The sequence below is a fragment of the Myiozetetes cayanensis genome, unplaced genomic scaffold (genome assembly GCF_022539395.1).
Source record: "Myiozetetes cayanensis isolate MyiCay16 unplaced genomic scaffold, myiCay2020 scf19, whole genome shotgun sequence".
NCBI classification, from domain to species: Eukaryota; Metazoa; Chordata; class Aves; order Passeriformes; family Tyrannidae; genus Myiozetetes; species Myiozetetes cayanensis.
In genome coordinates this window covers 9,522,376-9,544,860 of record NW_026087400.1, presented here as the reverse complement: position 1 = coordinate 9,544,860, position 22,485 = coordinate 9,522,376, and the positions used below count along the sequence as shown (strand labels likewise).

General features: G+C 44.6%; 1 protein-coding gene across 2 annotated transcripts in view; it reads right to left on the bottom strand.

The window, feature by feature from the left end:
* ATP9A (ATPase phospholipid transporting 9A (putative)) overlaps positions 1-12,393 on the bottom strand; it is a 56,631-nt gene extending 44,238 nt beyond the window's left edge. For both annotated transcript variants that reach the window (XR_007628742.1, XM_050313484.1), the window contains exons 1-4: positions 12,226-12,393; positions 2,625-2,769; positions 2,197-2,310; positions 978-1,086 (exon numbers count right to left, since the gene is read on the bottom strand). Coding sequence is in view for 1 of the 2 variants with exons in the window: in XM_050313484.1 (XP_050169441.1) it covers positions 978-1,086; positions 2,197-2,310; positions 2,625-2,769; positions 12,226-12,293 (436 nt within the window). In the remaining variant the exon portion in view is untranslated. The remainder of the gene's footprint in view (positions 1-977; positions 1,087-2,196; positions 2,311-2,624; positions 2,770-12,225) is intronic.
* Positions 12,394-22,485: the final 10,092 nt, after the last annotated feature.

Genomic DNA, 22,485 nt, shown 5'->3' with positions numbered 1-22,485 from the left:
TCCTGCTATGCTGTTTGCTGTATTTGCCCCTCCCTCCCTTTATCCACACAACATTACAGAGCTCTTCTCTCACGTCACAGCTTTACAGGAAGGAAAACACATTTCCCTTCTGGAAACATCCACCTCCAGTTTCATTTTCTTTGGTGACTCCAATCCACCAAGGGACAATAATCAGGAAAGATGTTTTAGATTACACTGGAGTTAGGAGCAATTGGGGTTTCAAAATATCCCATCAGTTGCTCTGAAGTTGGCCCCTGCCTGGTGCTGCAGTGAACTCCCAGCCCACCAAGGAAGGCTCCTTTGGAGTTGAAGCCTCTGGATGATGATCTGAAGTTACCTGAGCAATTATCACACACACACACCCTTGCATTAGCTGGGCACCTCTCTAGGAAACATATGGACATTTCCTCCTACAAGGAAAGGCTGAGAGAATTGGGATTGTTCAGTCTTGATTGTGCCTTACAGTGCCCGCAGGAAAGATGGAGAGAGACAATTTACAAGGGTCTGGAGTGACAGGACAAGGGGGAATGGCTTCACACTGCCAGAGAGCAGGGTTAGGTTGGATATTAGGAAGAAATTGTTCCCCGTGAGGGTGGGGAGGCCCTGGCACAGCACAGAGAAGCTGTGGCTGCCCCATCCCTGGAAGTGTCCAAGGCCAGGCTGGATGGGGCTTGGGGCGACCTGGGATAGTGGAAGGTGTCCCTGCCCATGGGAGGGGGATGGAATGGGATGACCTTTAAAGGTCTCTTCCAACCCAGGCCATTCAATGATTCCATAAACCCCTCAGCAAATCCCAGCCTCCAGCACAGCCTGGAGAGGAGCCATCCAGGAGAAGCCACCGGGACTCCTGAGGGCTCCTCAGCAGCCACCACACGCCCACGACCCCATCCCCACTCCTGGGGCCCTGGCTCTGCCTGCCAGCAGTGTTGGATTGAGTGGCAGCAGGATGCAGGGGGTGCTGGAGCCGCCGGGCTGACCTCTGGCTGTGAGCTTGCTGTAGATCTGCGAGTTCACTTCCTTGTCCCGCATGTAACATCGGATCTCCTCCGCCGCCTCCCGGATCACCGTCACAGCCAGCACAAACCCCTGCAAGGAGCACGGAGGGGGGACACAGAATGGATGGAAAGGTCAGGGAAAATCACATCTGCCTCTAATAAGAGCAATATTTGCCAGTGCCAATGCCAACAATCTGCATTTCCTTATTCCGTCTTATCTTCCTAAATCGTTACAGTGGTATGTGCCACTGTGCAGGACTCCCAACACCAAACTGACAGGACCTGCTTAAAAAAACCTCATTCCTTAAAAAAAACACAGTTGTTTTTCAGTTTTACCATGATTCTCTCCCCAGGCAAATCTTTGTAAAGTTTATCTGAAGAATGTAACTAACACATTTCATCTCAATTCACAGGTAACTGAGAGGGGTTACACAGGAGTCCACTGGAAGACAGGATCCCTCAAAACTCAGTACTCCTGCCACCACAGAGCCATCAAAGTTAGCTCACCTTTCTTTATTTTATATCCTTATTTATATAGAAATGTATACAGAAATTTACATATGCAGATACACAAATATAGAATGCATGTGCCTTCCTGTGTATGTACTCATACACTCAACCTGCACAAATAAGCACTCTAAAGATATAAATGTGCACTACTCATGGTGTAATTGCATGTTTGCCTGATGAGGGTTTCAGTCCTACTTTTCTGTGGATATGAGTAGTCATTTCATTGCCATTTGTCATGAGGAAAATGCCCACATCACACCCTTCACTGTATAAAAAATAATTAAATCAATGCAAAACAATTCTTTATGGGGTTAGTATCACAAAGTCATGTTTTTACTAGACATTATTGAGCTCAGACTCTCTAAACAGTTAAAACTCTCCTCATCCATCACAGAAAATGAAGTTTTTACAACCTGTATTGTTGAAAATTGCAATCATGTTCTGATTATCTCTGTCAATAAGGAACTTTTTATTTTTAGAAGGGGACAAGGTGATGTTGGAAGCTGAAGGTTTCTAGCATATGCATCTTGGCTTAAATGAATGATCTAATTCATTAATTTAATACTGAAATGCAAGGTAGAAAATTTCTGCAGTATTTAAACATGCAGACACATGTAGAGACCTACAGGATGGGCTTTAAAACTTCTTTCTTTTTCAACCTTCTTGAATAAATAAACCTTCAATGACCTACCAGAGGAACCCAGTACGTGTAAAGTGCACCAAGCCTCATCTCAACGACGAACTGAGAGCAGGCCAAAAGCAAGAAATAAAGGTTGAAGAAGTATTTGAACTGGTTAAACAATACCTAAAAAACGAGAAAAGAAGAGGATGGAGGAGATTAATGGAGTTCAGATGTTATGCATATTGACCTAACCACCAGAAACATTTTTGCATGCTCTTCCAGTGACTAAATGCCAACTTGGGGCAGTCTTAAAGTAGTCCTGGCCACTCAGGACAGATCTGTGTCTGCCCTAAGGCAGCCTCTGCAGGAAGCCTACCAAACCCAACCCAAGCATGATTTTCTCCAGCTCCAGGTTCTGCACTTGCCTACTGCAAAACCACTGAAAGCAGGGAAAGCATTAGGGTGGGATGATGAAAAGCAACTTTACTCATGCTTACCCCAGGGAGAAATGTGAAAAAGTTGTATTTCTGATTGTTGATCACATTGCGAGGGTATCTCTGGTCTCTCTTCTCGGGGTGGCCAAGCCAAACAGTGCGAGGCCTCGGGTCTCTCCTCCCACAGCATCTTAAGCACTCACAACACCTGTAGAAGGAACATTAATTTATTAATTAATTCAGTCATTTTTAACACACTTTTCTGAGCCACACACATTTGCCTCCAGACCTTTTCTTTCCACAGGTGGGAGCCCCCCCCTGCCACCAGCTCCAGGTGCCTCGCAGGACCTTCAAGCCTGGTACTAAGGCCAGCTAGAAATCCCTGCTCCTGGGAATTTTAGTGAATAAAACTAACACTGCTTGGTGTTACAAATCCTTACTCGATACAAGGAATCAAACAGAGCATCAGCCCCTCCACAGAAGATGTAAAGACATATCATGAATCCCTCTTGCACCTTGAAAAAGCCTCTCTGTTCAAAATCACAGCATTGTACCCTCCCAAACCCCCAAAGAGTTATTTTCCTGTTGTCACTGCTTCTTTCTGAAAGCCAATCTCTTCCCAACCCTCCTTGTTCCTTTAAAAACAGCCCTATTGAATTTCATTGACATTTGGGAAAGTCAGCATCAGCCAGATTGATAACCAAAAGCTTCAGAGCTCTTATAAACATCTTTCCAGAAAGCACCACAAAGATCTGTTCTTGAATCAAGCATTCTGCCACAAAAGTTCACTTAAATGCACAGCTAACAAAGAAATAACTATTTCAGGAAGTACACAAAGCGTTCAGCTCTTGAAGTCCTTGTCGTGCCAGAAGATACATGTGGCACCGTGATCAGAGTGCACAACTCGCCACACAGAAGGTGGTTTCCTACAAAGAACCATTTTTAAAAATATTTTATGCCCTGCTGGATGCAAATAATCAGTTAAGTCAGTTCCCTCAGTACAGAAGGGGAGTAAAAACCAACTTTGCTTTCAGAAATAAAGAAGAGGTGTCACCATGTGATCCAGTGCTCCATGAGCAGACACAGACATTAACTTCACAAGGCTGGCTTGCAAGACAATTTCTCATGAGCTTTTAAAACCAGATAAAAGAATTTTTGCATAATCAAATTACTTAGTCATTATTCTATTTCATGAAGAGTGACAGATGAGCCCTGGCAAGGTGGATTTTCTCTAGTCTGTACTCAAGCACAGCCTGAGCCCTAAGTGTAGAAATGCCACCCAAACGCAGGAAAAGTGGCTTTCTTGCTCAAAAAAGCTTTGAGAACAAAATGCTGACAAGACAGCAGAGCACTACACAGCACTCCCATACTGGCACTGAGGGAACACAAAATCACAAGTTTTGGATGGTGCCCAACAGTCTCCTACAGCCCCAGGTTAAGTCAAACCCTCCATTCCAAAACCAGAGGGTGTGTAAGGTCCCTCCAGTTTCAATAATGATCCTACTGCTTTCACCCACACCAGGTAGAAAAGTAGGAGAATGCAGGAAAATCAGAGAAATAAACACAGTGGGCAAGGCCAACAGTTCAAACCCTGATAGTAGGGAAAACCTAAATCAAATATCTGGAATAAAATGGTTGGAGATGTTTTAATGTTCAGGTATATACAAGAGGCATCTGATTTCCTACAGACTTGCAGCACCACTGTCATCTCTGCTTTCCTCTGTACAGGGATATTACCTGTTATTCTGAATTTGTAATGTTTCTAAGCCAATAGACTTTCATATTTGACTATTCCCAAGGTAGTAGCATACAACCATAATTAACATAAGTACCCCAAATGTAACTCACTTCAAAAAGTTATGTTTGCCCCTGATGTCCTCAATTTCTGTCAACTCTACAAACTGTTTTTGCTTGTTAAGAAAAACTATCAGATCTTTTTTTCCCCACACATTTGTTTACAAACTCACACCTGAAAGGCAGTTTGTTACCAACATGAGACAAACAGCAAAGCTGATGTTAAACACTCAAATTCATAAACTCTACTACACAAGTGTATTTTATTAGCTTGATAGCTTTTAACTGCAGTTTTCCTTTGTCTTTGCAGATGAAGACCTAAGACAAATATTCACTGGCATCCCAAATATATTCTAACAGAAAAAATGGTATTTGGATCACAATAGGAAACAGATATGCTCTATAGAAAAGAAAAAAAGAAAGGAGGTGAAAAAAAGAAGTTTTCCTTCTTTCACAATGAAGAAAAGGCTCCAAAAAAGAGGCTTTGCCCAAGGGAGCAAATCTGGTGTCCACACACCCCATTTCATCACAATGTGCTTTGCATTTACAGAGTCAGTCAGTCCTTGTAATCAGACATCTGAAACCAGTTACCTTTGTTTATTTTTAGGTTGGGCCTCTTATAAGGATTGTACTCAACAGCAAAAATACCCACACACCTATATCATAATATTTGCTAAAGGATAAGTAAGGCTCAAAGAGGGCACTACTGTCAATTTAATACAATTTTTACTTGTCTTGGGAATATTTTTTACAAAATAAAATTCACCCATATGCTCTAAAGAAACTTCCAAATATCTGAGCACATCTACAAACCAATACCTAAATGTCCAAAGCAGACTTTCAGACTTTTAATAAGTTCAATGACTTACCAGTGTGTTTTCTTCATTGATGTAAAAGAAAAAAAGCAAACAAACCCCACAAAGTAATCAAAATATTTTACCTTAAGAAGAGTGTGCTCTGACCAGATGTTTATATACCATTACATTGTTTTTAGTCTTTTGGTTTTGAAATTACTAGAAATTCACTACTCTGTGAATGCTAACACCTAGCAATGCAAAATTGCTTACACTGGTGTGGTTCTAAATAAAACAGCAGCCCCCAAAACTGAGAGCACCTACAATGGCAGGGAAGTAGAAGGTAACTGGACAAAAGTGAAATTACCCAAAATTTGATTTGTGCAATCAAAGTCGTGATCTCTTGTAGCGCTCCCACCACAAAGACACTCTTTGCTGTAAGAATTTTAATTTACAAATGCTGTGTTACTATAAGGTTTAAGAAACAACCTAAAAATAATGCATCCCCAAGTAAAAGCAAGAAAGGGCATGGGAGAATCTGCTGTGTAAAAATAACACGTTTGTGAAATTCCTGCCTGGCTCAAGTCACAGTTTTTGCAACCTCCTGAATTACAGGGAAAGCAAACTGGAAACCTAATTAAACAAACAAACGACAAAACTTCCTGCCCAGCAAGTTTTGAAGGCAAATATCAGTATTATCAATGCTCAGGTAAAGAATATCCAGCATTTTCACTATAAAGTCTCCTGCACTGCCTTTCAGCAAGAGGCTTATATGTAAAGGATTTAATTAAACAAAAACCAAAAAAACCAAACCAAAACAAAACAAAATGAGAAAAACCCAACAACAAAAAAAAACCCAACCCAAACCAAACAACAACAACAAAAAAAAAAAAAACAAAAAAAAAACCACCCAACCAATGAACACAATACTACAACCAGCACTCCCAGAGTCACAAGTTGCAACACTGACTGGGGAGGTTCATCAGCACTCAGGAATCCCATCACGTCATGGGCTGGGAGTCTCCTCCACAGCTGCAGCCTCAGCCAGGAACTCAGGCACCAGTGCCTGAAAATCCTGGCAAATGCTGACTTTTACCCCGCAGTCATTCAAAGAATTTTTGGTAGGAAGGCACCTGGTCAACCCCACCACTGGCATTTAACTCTCACCTACTCTATGACCTTGTTTTTCCCTCTTGTGTTCTGCTGGCTGGGCACAGGGCAGAAACCCACCATCCAAACCCTGGGATAGCAGGAATGTTATCTCACCCACTCATTCCTCAAGTGCCAGCCCGTGGCTTGCTGAAATAAGATAGAAAATGAATTTTTTTGTAAAAACACAGACATTTCTCAAGCACAGAACAATGTGCTCGTTCTTACAGGCAGATGTTTATCACTCCTTCCAAAGATATTCACTTGCCATAATTTTTACATTTAACTTCTCAACGATGTCTTAAACTTCACTGGGGAAGAACACATTAATAAGCTCCTTATTTCTGCTTTAAGATCCTCTATATGACATCTGTGAGCCTTAGAAAGCACTTTGCAAAAAAAGGAGCTGCTGCAGTGGCAGATTGTGTTTTCACAGTTTCAGGGCAGGTTCATGCACTGGCAGGAAAGTCCCACTGCCTGAGCCTTTTCTGTCTCACACCTGATGGATGTTGCAATGCAAGCAAACACCAATGTCCACAAGCACATTTACTGCTAGATATCCAACATGGGAGACCCACATGATGGGGGGACAAAACACAGCTCATACTGAGAGCAAAAGGGAAAGAAGAAGTAGAAAGATGGGTGGTCACCCTAACAAGGAACATGTCAGACACTCTTCCCTTTCTCCTCTTAAAACTGAATAATACTACAACCAGCACTCCCAGAGTCACAAGTTGCAACACTGACTGGGGAGGTTCATCAGCACTCAGGAATCCCATCACGTCATGGGCTGGGAGTCTCCTCCACAGCTGCAGCCTCAGCCAGGAACTCAGGCACCAGTGCCTGAAAATCCTGGCAAATGCTGACTTTTACCCCGCAGTCATTCAAAGAATTTTTGGTAGGAAGGCACCTGGTCAACCCCAGCACTGGCATTTAACTCTCACCTACTCTATGACCTTGGTTTTCCCTCTTGTGTTCTGCTGGCTGGCACAGGGCAGAAACCCACCATCCAAAACCTGGGATAGCAGGAATGTTATCTTACCCACTCATTCCTCAAGTGCCAGCCCGTGGCTTGCTGAAATAAGATAGAAAACGAAATTTTTTGTAAAAACACAGACATTTCTCAAGCACAGAACAATGTGCTCGTTCTTACAGGCAGATGTTTATCACTCCTTCCAAAGATATTCACTTGCCATAATTTTTACATTTAACTTCTCAACGATGTCTTAAACTTCACTGGGGAAGAACACATTAATAAGCTCCTTATTTCTGCTTTAAGATCCTCTATATGACATCTGTGAGCCTTAGAAAGCACTTTGCAAAGAAAAGGAGCTGCTGCAGTGGCAGATTGTGTTTTCACAGTTTCAGGGCAGGTTCATGCACTGGCAGGAAAGTCCCACTGCCTGAGCCTTTTCTGTGTCACACCTGATGGATGTTGCAATGCAAGCAAACACCAATGTCCACAAGCACATTTACTGCTAAATATCCAACATGGGAGACCCACATGATGGGGGGACAAAACACAGCTCATACTGAGAGCAAAAGGGAAAGAAGAAGTAGAAAGATGGGTGGTCACCCTAACAAGGAACATGTCAGACACTCTTCCCTTTCTCCTCTTAAAACTGAATAATCTTAACCTAAAAAAAAAAAACAAACAAAAATTTGACAAATACCAGAACCAAAGTACAAACGTGTTTTCAGATTAGCCTCGTGCTCATTAAATTAAAAGTCCTTTTTCCAGTTAACTTACTCATTTCCCCCAAAAGAATTTTGCCTACAGGCATTGTGTAGTTCTGTGACCTACTCTTTCTTTGGATGCCACCCCTGTTTTTAAGTATCAAGCTCAGAGACCCAGATGATGAGGGAAGGGGATGCTCAGGCCATCACATTACTCCAAAGTTTTCTGCTCAGGGCAAGGGCAGTGTCACAGGAGAACGTTTCTGGCAGAGAACCATTGGCATTATTAGGAATAATAAAACACTTGTCATCAAGAAATCAGAAGACAACAGCCTTGAAAGGGAAAGATTGTCCGGAAAAGCAGCTGAAAGTTTACATCACTGCTTAGAAATGCTGATAAAATTAATACACATTTTCCAGGAACACAAATCACAAAGTTACAGAAATATGAGCAGTTTTCTAAAAAAGTTTAGGAATGAATACACATTCCTAAACATTTCTCCTTCTCCATTTTTGAAGTATTGAAGAACAGTTACTGCAATGTAATAAATTATACTGAAGTATAATAAACTAGCAAGTCAGGGCAAACCATGAACTCTTAAAAATGATCACCTTATAGAAAGAACATGAAAAATACATGAAGGCAGCTTACATAGGGCAGCTTTTACAGCACTGTGCTATTCACATTTTAAATCATAACTTGGCAAAAATAAAGAAGAAACAAGCTCACAAATCTCCAAATAAAGTCACAACCACTCAAAAGCATTTCATTAGATGTGAACTGTATCTGAAACGTTGAGTCCTATAAATGACGTGTTCCTTAATCTGCACAGGGATCTAAATGAATGGGAGGTGCTGAAGAACAGGTTTGCTCTGTACTTCACTTAGGACTGTGTTTGCTTACAAACATGCATCCTTAGTGATGATGTAAGAAGCAGCAATATGACAGATTGAATGTCAGATGCCAGATGAACAGCCATTACCAAAAAGCAGGTTTTATTTACAAAAGCAGCGTGTTTGACGGAGAAGTATTTGAAGATCAAGTGAAAAATGCTTTCATAAGCATTTTTCATGCAAAACAAACCTAATGGAAAAATCGTCCCACATTTGTCTAATACGGTGGTAGTATTTGTCAAATTAGTGCTGAAGTTCATTGACATATTTAGTCACTTTTAAAACAGGTACATTTCTCAGATGATGTTTCTATGACCCTCATGGGCTGTGCCAGTAAGTCCTTGGCACCTTTAATATACAAACCAACCTCCCACATGACATTATTTCCAAACCATATAACGAATTTTTCATGGACAAAGAAATCCAGAGCCATGCAAAACTGCCTAGCCTGTTTTATGCACCTCCACGTCAAACATTCCACATGAAACATTCTGAACATTCCCATCTCAGGCCGTGCACTGGCACAGCTGCTGTGGCTCAGGAAGGGGCCAGGAGAGCTGCTATTCCTGCAGCCCACCCCTGCCATCCAGCAAAACAGCTCGGCTGTGGGAAAGCAGCCCAGCTCTGCACGTGCCAAGGCACACCCACACGCAGGCAGATGGAGGGCAGGAGCTCCCATCTCTCTCTGTTGACTTTGAAATGGAATTTGCCATTTTAAACAGAGCCAGAGTACACAGGCATGTACAGTGGAACAGCCTCACGGAGCGTTACTGAAGAGCTCCTCCTTCCACGCCCCAATCCCCATCCTTCCCCCCACGTTTCTGGATCAAGGCCTTTTACATTGTAGCAGCAGCAAGAGCGCAGCAGTTTGCTGGTTTCAAAAAAAGCCTTGCAGGATTGTGGACTGACACCATGAGCTATTTAGGGAAAAACTCGTGTCATGTGCCGAACGGGGCACCTGGGGCTCTTCAGGAACTTGTAGCTTTCCTTCCCAGAAGAACTCGGCCCCTGGGAAGCTCAGGTTCACTTGCCGTGCCACCAACAGTCCCTTTGTAATTAATGCCGTCCTTCCCTCCTAGCTGGCACATAGCTCACAGTGGTTTCCAGAGCGCTGCAAAGCATTTGGGAGAACATGGCTGAATCCAAGGCACACAGCTGCAGAATTTGGAGCTTAGCCTTTGATGGAAGCAAGGAAGAGCCACATTAAAGTCATGCTCAGGAACAGATAACCACAGCTGCCACTTGGTTCATTAAGCACATGGCTTCTCTGTGACACAGACCTCAGCCTTGTGAGCCATCATTCATCTCTGCAAGGCTACTGAGCGAGTTCCTCCCTGGCTTCTCCTCAAAGTATGTGAAAGGTTGAGGGTAATGAAAGCCTTGCTGGATGACACCTGCCCTACATGAGAATTAGGCATTTCTCATTACTGTGTTAACAGAAGCAAAGATGTCTACAAATTCCTTCAGTACATGGCCAGAAATTTGCTCCCCATTCCAGACAGACCACAGTGACAAAAATCTCTGTCTGAGAACTTGGCCCCACTGGCAGGGGGAAAACCCCCACAGTAGAAGTGAGTAAAGGCTATGCTAAGGTGAAGCCTTTCAAGATTTGCTTATCCCTGGGTTTTCACATGTAGCAAGGAACATAACTTGGATGGCTTTTGTTTGTGTTTTTCCTCAGAGGGAAGAGAAAAAAGGAGGTCTTGATTATGGCTTAGAATTCCCAGGACACTGTTCTGGATGTGTCACCAGGGACCCTGCTGCTGGCTGATCTCTTCTTTGGTTTACAGTACATTGCTTGACTTCAATGCTTTCTTATCCACACTGTCATTTGACCAAACTACTCACAGGTCACAGGCTACTCATCAGTAAAACAAGGGTCCCTTACATATGACAAGTCCCATCCCCAGCAGTTACCACACCAAACAGAAATCCCAAACGCAAGTTATTTCAACTGCTATGGAGAAAAATCCTAGGCAATCTCCCTTCATGTGCTGCCAAAATTTTTCACTAACACTGGCAACCATCTCTGTGATTGCTAATCAGGTAGAGCCCAACAAACCATAGCTTAGGTTAGATGAGGGCAATCTCTGTTAGACAGTACTAACCACATTGTAACACCCAAGAGGGTCTTGGTAGAGATTAGAGAACTTCTGGAAAAGAAATCACTCAAGAAGCTTTGAGAAATTTCTCAGGCCTTCACCTCTCCCTGATCCCTTCAATCACGTCACCAAATGTAATGCCATGGTGGCTGCACCTTGTGGTACTTGCTCGGTGATGCATGTGACACAGGCACTGGGGAATTACTTGCTGCATCACACACTCCTCCAGCTCAACTGGCACTGCCACGTCAGTTACACAAACAGTGCATAATTCTAATACTGAATAAACTATATACAACAACGTCAATTACAGGAATCTGAATGAAAACTATCAACCAAAGCCATAACAAACAAGGAAAATGTAAATATTTCCCCTTGTTCTAACAGTGAGGATTTCCTTAGATGTTTTGGTTTATTTTGCTAATACAAATCACCCAGTTAAAAAAAAAAATTATCTAGGGACAAATGAAATGCAGCAGTAACTGACAGCCAGGTAACTTGGATACCCTGTATATCCCACTGTGTGCAAGCCAACCTGTCTGCATAGTGGTGCAATTTCATAACGAAATAGTATTAAAGGACCATTTTTCTTATTTAACTTCCTGCAGGGGGATACCAGTACAAATATATACACGCATCTCCTTCAGGAACGCAGCCCACACTCAGGATATTGCAACATCGCACACCAAGGATATTGTATTGCTGTAGCTGATACAGTTAATCAGAGCTTCCAGGGAGGGCCTTTGTTACAGATCCACACACACCATTTATGGTCCAAGGCCGAGGGATTCTCCAGCCCCGAGCCATGCGCGCAGCGGGGATGGATGACAAGCAGGACTCGGGCAGGGCGGGTGCCCCCCTCGGCCGCGACCCCCGGCTGCCGCCCGGGCAGGGCTTTGTCCGCGGGCTGTGCGGGGCTGGGGATGCGGTGCGGGCCGGCCAGGCCGCCCTGTCCCCCCGCGAGGGGCTGCCGGGGCTGTCCCCGCTCCCCGCGCCGCCCCGCACGATCCTGCCCTGCGCCCGGGCGTGCCAGGCAATGGCGTCAGGAACAACCTGTCAGCACCCGCCTGCCTCCTGCCTGCCCTTCCTCCTCCTCCTCCTCCCCCTCCCGGGGCTCGCAGCGCGGCCGCCCCCGCGCCCCGCCCGCCCCGCGCATCCCGCAGAGCGTCCCGAGCGCGGCCCCGCCACCGCCCCGGGGGTCGCGCCGCCCGCCCCGCAGCACCAACACCGCGCTGCCCCCCCGGCTCGGCTCACCCGCCGCGGTGCTTGCTGTCCATGCGCTTCTTCTGGCGGACGGGCTGCAGCGGGATGTTGTCGGTCATGGCCGCGGTGCCGGGGCGGAGCGGAGCGGAGCGGGCGGGATGCGCTCCCAGCAGCGCCGAGCCGGGCCCGCCGCCGTCTGGCGGCAGCGCCGAGGGGCCGCCCGGCGCCGCCGCCTCCCAGCACGCAGGTGCCGCGCCCGCCCCGCCGCCCGCTCCGCCCTCCGCGCCGGCACCGGGGCCGGGTGTCTCCTCCCGGGGTACCGGGCTGCGGGTCGCGACTGTCCCCCCGCCCGCCTATCCTGGAGCGCCCGGCTCTGTTCGGTTCTGCGGGCTCGGGTCCGCTTCGCCCTGGTCCGGGCAGCCCTGCCCAGCCAAGCCCAATCCAGCCCAGCCCAGCCCTTCCCTACCCTGCCCTGCCCTCGACCGGCACCTGCTCTACCCCAAGCCAGCACCTGGGATGCTCCGCCTCATCCTGCCCCATCTCCTCGCACCCCATCTCCGTTTCTGATCATCTCTTGGGATCCGACACTCCCGTACCAGCCCTGGTGCCCACCTGTGCCCAGCACCTCCGCATCTTAGGGCTCCTCACCTTCACCCCAGGGCAAAGATCTGCTGCACATCCCATGTGTCCTCCCTCAGCCTTGCGCAGCCAGCACTGGCTCCGAGCTTGATCTGCCCTTCTTTATACCATCCCTCCACTCACGTTACACGACTGTGCTTTATGGGGCTACTGCTCCTCACACCCCTCTTGCTCAGTGACCTTCACCCACTCCTGGCAACACTTATTTCTGGATCCCAATTCAGATTTCCTCTGCCAATTTAGGCACAAATTGCTCCAGCTTTTCTATTTATGACTTCACACATTTCTTCGCATTCATGGTGACCAAATCTTTATGAAATGCAAGTGTACAAGTCAGATTCAGAAAAAGCACTGGGTTACAAAAGCTGAAATATGTGCTTTGTATTTTATCAGGCAGGGGTCCTGGATGCCACCATGATCTTTTCTTCATGGTTGCTTCACATTCCTGTCCCAGCAAAACTCTGCCCTACATGCCTTTGACACCTGCTTCATCTTCACCATCCACTCATCTCAAGTGACAAAGATATTTCATAGGGCAGATGAGAGAAACTGGTACTGCAATGGTCCTGGTCAAATGACTTACACTCTCCTAGTGATACTATCAAGAAAAAAATTGGTCAAGATAAATATTCATATAACATATCCTTCTTACAATGTGGAATCCTAAAGCACATCTAGGAAACCACAAAGAGGGAAGTCTAACAGGGTAATGGTATCTGCTCAGCCACCAGAACTGTGTCAGTGGAGAAAACCACCAAGTGACTGAAAAAAATGTCAGCAACAGTTACAAAGAAAAAACTGCTTCCAACTGAGTAACTGGTGAGGCCATGGCCCTATGTCACAGGTGGTCCAGGGGTACCAGCCCCCATGCCTTGCAAATCACTTCCTCACGTTCCTCTCTGATGCTTTCTTCTCTTTGTGGCTGTGCTCTACATCAGCTCTGCAAAAAGGGCTGGTTTTACAGCATCTGCCTGGAAGAGCTCCTCGATTTATTTATTTATTCCAATCAAATCCCATTAGGAGCTGGATGCTGAGCACAGCCTGGGAACAGCCAGGCAGCACTAGCGAGAGCCCTGCAGCCCTGGGAGGGCATGGGCTTGGATCCAAGGCTTCTTCAGGCAGATTTGCTTCGAGGGGAATCAACATGTGGGTGACAGACCTTTGCTGAAGCCCTGCCTGCACTGAGCAGTAGTTGTGGAGGTGGCTGTTGCAGGTGCTTTGGATAGAGGCTCCAGCCCTGTGGGCATCACCCATCCAAGTTTGCTCTCACCACCTGCACAGCCACAGCAGTGAGGGCAGAAACATGCTGGGGGCTGTCACTTGTGCCAGAGGAGCTTCTTCCTGTCATAAACCACCCAAATTTACCCTGGTGCACCTCTACAGATGGAGGAAATGCCCAGCGCAGGTAAAGATCGTATGAAACAGTCAGATCTGCACATCCAGCTCAGCACCTTACACTCGCAGTCACCAAAAAATCTGAATCCCTTTCTAGTGCATGGGCAGCTTATTTCTCATCCCTTTACAAACAGCCTGCAAAACCCTTTGTTTGACAAATAACCTCAATACCCTGCAGAACTAAAACACCAGTCACAATAAGCAACGGCAGAGGATGAGTGGGTAAGCCCAAGAGTAAGTTCAAAATCACCCTTTTTTTTTTTTTTCTTTTTTAACATACTAGAAAGTAGCATATACCAAACTGACCGGCTTTCTTTAAGATGAGGGATGTTTGCATATATCTTAAAATGAGCTCAAGGGTAATCTTAAATATAGTTAATAGTACCTTCCCAATGAAAAATGAAGACTATCAAAAAAAGAACTCAAAATAATATATGTAAAAAAAGAGAGCAAAGAAGAATGAGTCACATCAGATTTTCTGGGCAGCTTTTTTCTTTCCATCCCTCACTGTGCTCTAGCTCAGGTTACACTATGGATTACACCAGCAATTGTCATTTAATTTTCCCTTACAGTTGAAGCAGAGTCATCCTAACATTTTGTAATGAGGATATTTCAGCAATGCAATGAACAGTTACACCAGCTTCAGGCACCAGCACTGAGACTGTTTAGGCAGATATTTCCAATGCCATCCTGACTAGGGCTGTCTTATTACAAAACTTTTTGTAGAACTGACTTTTAGGCTGTATTTCAATTAAGTAATACCATGTTTTAATTTCTTATTTCTCAATCTACTGTTCTTATTCCCTCATGGGGACAACTGAAGTAGAAACAGAAATCCCTTCTCCTCCCACAAACCCTTCAGCTCATGAAAGATATTTGCTCCATTTTTTCTCATATTCAACATCAGAAATATTTTTTTCATATGAAAGAAAAGATAGGATGATAGAATTCACTGCAAATGATGATTTAATAAAAGGAGCAACTGAAGAACCTAAACAGGACATTGTACTTGACCCAAACTAGTCACACCATTGCCACAAAACCACTGGCCTGATGCTGTACCTGGCTGAAATGCCAGTCCTAACCTCTAGCCTAGGTTAAAATAAAACGTATCAAATGCCACTGGTACTTGCTTTGAGGTGAAAGTGGCACTGGATTTTAAAACATCCATCATTCTTTTAAGTATCACATTTTGGCCCTTCATAGCTTTGTGATTGGACAGAAATTAATGACATCCCTCCTTCACATGGAGCAGCTAAACTTCCTCCCCATCATTTCTGCACATGGCCCAGCTCCAACATCCAAGAACGTGGGAGGACAAACAACTGACTGACTCAGCCCCAGGAATCCTAAAAGAGGAGCAAAGGGATGCACTGCAGGCTGCAGACTTACTCACACAGCATCTGAGGAGCCAAACAAACTTTCAAAGCCTCCCTTACGGGCACTCTGATTTTCTGCCTTGTATTGAAACACTTTCGATTTTTAGTTAGAAAATCACTCTGAAGGATCTAGACTAGGCTGTAACCCAATGGGCTAAACCCACTCCTTGATGTATTTCTGGCATAACATTAGATTTGCTGTAAAGATTTCACTTGTGATTTCACCACTCACAGCAGGTACAAGCTCTCCTGGTTTCCAAGCCTTTGATTTTCATTTGCCTGTTGAGAAGGAATGCCCAAGGGAAAACCTCTAGCCCAGAACTGGGAAGTTAGATTTGTTACATCAAGTGAAATAAAACCTATTTTGGTTTTTCTGATGCCACTGGATTGTTCTGATGCTTTATTTTTACAAGCACATAACTCGAGGCTCACAAAGGAGCCCTGCAAGCTGCAAAATTCATACTGCATCACTGCTAATTAAAAGGAGCTCATTTATTTTCCATCATTTTAAATCATTATCTCTGTTTTGGTTTTTTTTTCTCCCAGGACTTTTTTTCCTCCCAGATGATTAAATTAACAGCACAGCAAGCAGTTTCATACTCCTCCCTGCTCCCCCTCATCCCCACCAAGGGATTTGTCTTACAATCAGTTCTGGACCACTTGGCCTCCTCTGAGGTTGTCCTGTAGGGACAGTTCATCGAATGCTGTCAGTGTTCTCACCTCTGCACATTGTAAATCCCATTTCAAACCAAGAAACTGATTATTGGCAAGTCCAAAGTTGAGCTCTCATTTTTAATGCGAAGGGTTGTCTAAAACTACCAAGTTGTTGATTGGGATGATTTAATCTCTTTTCCCAGAGCAGGTAGCACAAGCACTTGCTTTGCCAGTAGAGTTATGTTTTATGCACTGAGTGATCTTGAGTCTCTTGTGATCTGACATTCAAGCTCACAAACACAAGGGGAAGCTCAACCTGGCAAAGCACAGCCTATGAACACAACTGGCTCCAGGGTGTGCCTAAATCAAACAGAAATTTCTATGTCCATGGCCCTGTACCATCATGGTCCCCAGTGGTTTTAGAAGCCTTTCCAGCCTTATCTTTTGCCTTTCTCCTCCAGTTCTCCACAGTACCTCTGTGATACAGAGCTCTGCCACCTCCTTGTCCCCGTGGCTTTGTCTCCCGCTCTGTGCCCACGACAGCAGCTCCTCACCCACAGGTGATGCCTTCCAATGGCTTTCATTGATCCTCAAATGCATCCAGGTCTCTAAGCTCCAGTGATTAAAGAACATGTAAATAAACTGTATTTTGGAGGTGTGCCCATATTCCTCCAAGGAGCAAGTCCTCGTGCCAGTTTCCCACTCAAACAATGGATGGGTGGTTTTGACAATGCACTTGCAAATTGTACTCATTACCTCTTTGGCACAATGTGCTATAAATTTTCTTCCATTATAGTTGTGCTACTAAATAAATAATTGAGCTTTTTATGAATAGGACTCTAGTTTTGCTTTTTTTTCTTTGATGAACACAGAGGAAGGTCATAATAATGATATTCTGTTAGACATTTTATATGCTGAAAGATTAATTCAGTTTTGGAACTACATTTAGTTTTTTCCCTAAGCATGAGTATCAAATTATAGATAATTCTGACATCTAAGGAGTTGGCTCAGACTAAAGGTGTGCACAACTGGTTGAACAAAATGTTTATGATTCCACAGGCAATCAGAGTTGTGCCATTATTCTTTGTACCTGTTATTATCTGATTTCATAAGTGCATGTTTTACAAATACCAGGGTGCACCCTCTTTGTCTGAAAGTGTAGCCCATTGCACACGGTATTTGGAGCTTTGTTTCAGGGCTGTGTTTGCAGCTGCACCATTTGTAAAAGGAAGGCAGTGGGCAGGAGCAGGGATTTGGTTGCTAAGGGTTTGCAAACTTGCAGCCCTGCAGGAGCTGTGCTCGTACACTGCGGTATCTCCCCGAGCTCCTGACTCCCTCCCACCAGCGACCAGCAGGGAGGGTTTGGTGTGCTGAAACATCACTCCTCCTCGCAGCAGTACTGAAACAAGCTTGGACTGTGACATTCAATCCCTCAAAATCGGAACAAACACCCAAAAGCTGCCCGTTCCCAAGGCTCAGCTCCGCACGCACACGGAGCCGGCACGGGGAAGGAGCATTTCAGAGCAAAGAAACACAAAGTGGGACGCTGAAACACGAACCATTAGCAATGTGGTATCATTGTATGTGTGCCCCCAGCCTACACGAGGTGCATTCATCTTTTAAATTTATCTTTTAAACGTCTGGGCTCAGACAAGACCACTGCAATTAATTGGGGAGTTAAACACTCCCAGATTATCATGCACTGTTAACACCTGCAGCTCTGATCTGCACGCATGGCTTTGATATTATTTCTCCTTTTGACAAGTGGGCGATAGCGGATATCCTTTAAGCCTATATTTAATGAAGCCCTCCATAAATCCATCAACACTTGCTAAGGGAAACTACAATAAAGCTCCTACTGCCATGGGCTCTGCTATGGAGAGAACATTTGGCGTTCTCATAATGAAGTTTGAGAGCAGATACTGTTCATGCTGATCTGAGGAAGTGCAGTCTTTGTGCAGGATCTTTTTCTTCCTCGCATAATTACATGTTGTGGCTCAAGAAGAAAACAACCCTTCAGTACCTTATTTTTAAACCATAATAGTCAAAATGTCGTTCAGAGAGGAGAGCTGTCAAATCTAAGAAATGAAGAAAGAAAAAGGCTTTCTAGACAAATGAATTCTCATTTGTAGTTTGTATTTGTATTTTGCTAGGTCTTGCAATGATCTGGCTACTGTTGTTGTGTTACACATCCTGTAAGTGTGATAAAAAAAAGTAAAGTCATAAAGCGAAATAAATTGGTATTTTTTACACATTTTATATTTCCAAATTTTATAAAAAACCCAATCCAAAAACCTACATAAAGTGGTTATTTTGTCATTTAGGACTGAAAGAATTGAGCTGGGAAATAGAAGAATAAGTAATGAGCAAATTTTGTGTTTTCCAAATCTGGACATCATGAGTTGAGAGGGGTGGAATACTTTTAATATATACAGATATTTAGGTACTCCAAAGCAGTAAATCACCTGAATGTGTGCTGAACTTTAAGGACATAAGTAATCAAACTGGTTTCATGGAGAAAAAGCAGTCTGTCAAAAAAAAAAAAAAAAAAAATTAAAAAGTTATGTTTGGTATTCTGAACATCTAGACTGCATGGAGACAAATTTTTCTAAAACAAACATTACCAAGTGGATCTGCAGGACTGTGAAGGGCTATAAAGCAAATTCAGGTAACTCAATTGAAAAGCATCCTCTGTCATCACACACATAGGACTGCAAAGCCAATGAGTATCTAGGAAGATAATCTGCATGAAGATTTCGGGACTGGTTCTATAGTTGGACTCAATGGTCTTGGGGGTCTTTTCCAGCCTAAACAATTCTGTGATTTAGGTTCCATACTTGACTAAATATTAATATAATAGCACTAGACATTGTGATTTTTACTTGATTTGCTTTTTTAGTTTTCTTTAGAGAGACAGTTTTACACAGATCTTAAGTCATGTCTGGATTTTGCCAAAACCAAGTATTGGAAAATAGGGCCCATGATTAGATCCCCCTGTTCTCATTCTGAATTGAGACGTTTTCTGCATGAAGCAACTAAGTCAGAGAAGTCAATCGTTGGACTGTGAGTTATGACAACAGAGATGCTAATAAAGAAGTTTGACAGGAGAGGGATGCTGCTATAGATTGGCTGGATGTCCAGCACACCACCAGTTACAACAGGCATAAACAAACATGCTTTCCAAAAAACCAGACAGCTTTGAGCATTGGCGGCATTAACAGCAATCAAAATGTTGCAAAGAACACTGCCCTTCATAAGCAATTAACTTAAAGTGCAGAAAACAGAAGATAGGATAACGAAATAGATAATATGGTAATATGCTCCAGGAGTGTGTAATTGCTGGTTCTTTCTCTGCCCCTGAGTTGTTTCCTGTCCTGCTGTGGCTGTGCAGTGCCAGACGCTTTTCTAGGTCAGTGGTGAATGTGAGCTGAACCGAACACACGTGAGTCCAGCTCACCCACAACCCAGCACTGCAGAGCCCTCACTGGGGAACCCCCGGGAAGGGCACACAGAGAAGTGCCCTCTGGGCTGAGCACACTACACAAAAATCACCAAAAAGCCTCAGCACTGAGCAGTAACCTCACGGGATCACACAGACTGTAAGGCAGCTTTCTGCCTGAGCTGGTATTTTACAGACAGAAGCCATTGCCTTTCCCTGATTCCAAACAGGCTGCAAACCCAGTAGTAAACAGTAGAAAAATTAAAAAATCAGTGCAGTACTCACCGCTTTTCCTCTGTTTCAGCCCCTCTCTGCCATCCCATCAGCACAAGCATCTCATCCAGGTGTCCTTTCCCCCTCTGCTGATCCAAGTTCAGTGGTCATTCACCCTTTGCTCCACCTTGTATTTATCAGCAGCCCAGGAAGGCTCCCATCTCCTCCCTGCCAGCTGTGGAAAGGCAATTGGCCTCACTGAGCTCAACCAGGAGAGCTGGTTCTCTACATGATTGTCAGACAAACTCACTCTCAGAGTTCCCATTGACTTTTTGGAAAGTTTTGAACAGAAAGGGGAGGTTAAAAGAAATCTCACTTTAGAGGAATACATCAGAGCTAATACATTAGAGCTAGTGTGCTTTTTTCTTTTTAAGGCAATACAACTTTGAGGTTCAAATTTAGCATTTGAAGTAAACCAATGTTTACCTCAGTTCATGCAAGCAAATATGCTACTTACACAAAAGCAACAGCCTGCAAATCCTCTGCACTATGAGCAAAGTAAGCAATAACAAATAAGAACAAGAAAGTCCTTTAGGCAAGAAGAGAGGCTAATGAGCAGAGACAGCACACATACCGTGCTCACTCTGCCCTCACACCACTAGAGCTACATTAGCTTCGGTAACTTGTTCCTAATTTACATCAGCAAAGGTAAGAGGAGAATCAGCTGTCTTTTTTAATTGTTAAGAAGCAACGTTACTGTAAATAAACTGAACACACTTGCCGGTGTGGGGAGTTACCACGCTGAGTTTCAGAAGGTGTTGGCTCAGCCCTTGCACCTGGGAGAGCAGGGCATTCCCAGTCTTGCCTGCTTTGTAAATAGTCTCCCCTGCAGCTCCCTCCAGCAGAAACACCCCTGTGGCACAGCCTGCTTCTGCTGTGGGGATGGGGGGGATAGTCCTACCCATTCTCCACGTTTTGTGATAAGATCCATGACTTGCTGGCAGGGGCTTAGCCAGGGATCCTGCCACGCTCCAGCAGGAGCTGCCTCATCACTGAGCAGAGATGCAGCTTTGGGCACAGCGAGCACTTGACACGGTGGCCTGGAGAGCAAAGGCGTGCAGTGTCCCTGTGCCAAGTCACATCATTTGATCTCACTGCTGTCCACTCAGCCAAGGCAGGTGCTGGATGAATCAACCTGATTCCCCTGAGTAACCCTCTGCTGCAGGGATATCATACACCTGCTTGCCAAAACCTCTTGCTGTCCCATCAGTTCCCTGACATTTTATTTCTAAACCAGCACTCATGCTTTAAAAAACTCCTCGTTTGTCATCTCCCACCTGCTGACCAAGTTTTAAAGGCAGCAGAGGTCTGAATATGTAATTATATTCTTATAGACAGCCCTGAAAAGGCAGGCAGAGCCCCACAGCTTGGCAGCTTTTGAGATAAAGCAGTAATGTGTGCTCAGCCCTTATCGCACAAGGGCAGTCTATATTTAAGAAAGAAAGAGACCCCAAACCTCAGCAGCTGTTTGGATAAGGAGACATCAACAAATACCATCAAGTTACAAAGCCCCAAGACAGCAGGTTTTGTTGGCTTCCTGCTAGAAAAGCTGCTCTCTTCCTCCTGCTAACAACGTGTTTTCATGGCATTATGGTACCACTTGGTATCGAGCTATCAGCAAAGAGCAGGCCTTTTATCAGAGGTTCTTTTGAAGCCAGGGTACTTCTTTACAATAGCCATGATTGGCCTATGCTGGAGAGCAATTTCCCAGTTAGGGTAGGTCTTTAGACATCATCCACCTCTCCTCTAAACCCAACACCACCTCTTTCCCACCACATTGCTCCTCGAGCTGCTGCAGTTCATCCTGCACAGGCAGAACATCCTCAGCACCAGAGTGAGGAATCAACCTTAAATCCTGCCCACTGTTTGAAGGGACAGAGCAGCAGCTCCATCACCAAGCCCATTTAGGTACCCAGAGCAACAACTGCTCTCAAAGCAGGTTGTAAGCTCAGGAGTTGCACACAGCATCCACACTGGCACGAGTGCAGTTTTTACTTACCACCACTTGCCGCATTCCTCACTGGGGTTCAGATTCTCATCCCTTGGTTTCCCTGAGCAGAAGGACCATGTCTCCTCTTGCCCCCAGAGACTATAGTGCTGCTTTTAAACACCTTCATGCTCTAGTGAAGCACTGCATGCCTTCTACCTTCCAGCACATCCACTGTGTGCTGTTATCTTTCCTTCTGTTCCTATATTTATTTTGCCCTCCCTGCACCTTTTCTCAGCCTGGTGGTAGAGCCTAGAGAACAAATGTTTCCTTTCTGCCTTTCTTTGCACTCCCAAATTATTGTGCAGACAGCTCCACTGCTGGAAACATCACTGTTTCTGCACCATTTTCCTCCACTATTACCTCCCAGGCCTAAAATACATTTGTTAGTTTAGGCTGCAAGAATCAGAACCTCAGCACTTTTCCATTATATCAGGGCTATTCTCAGAACTGTTTTCCTTTGCTCTTTCCTTTTTCTGTGCAGCCAGTGTCTTCAGGCACCAGCAATTTGACAACTTAATATTCTTTTCCCTTTCTAGGGTGAT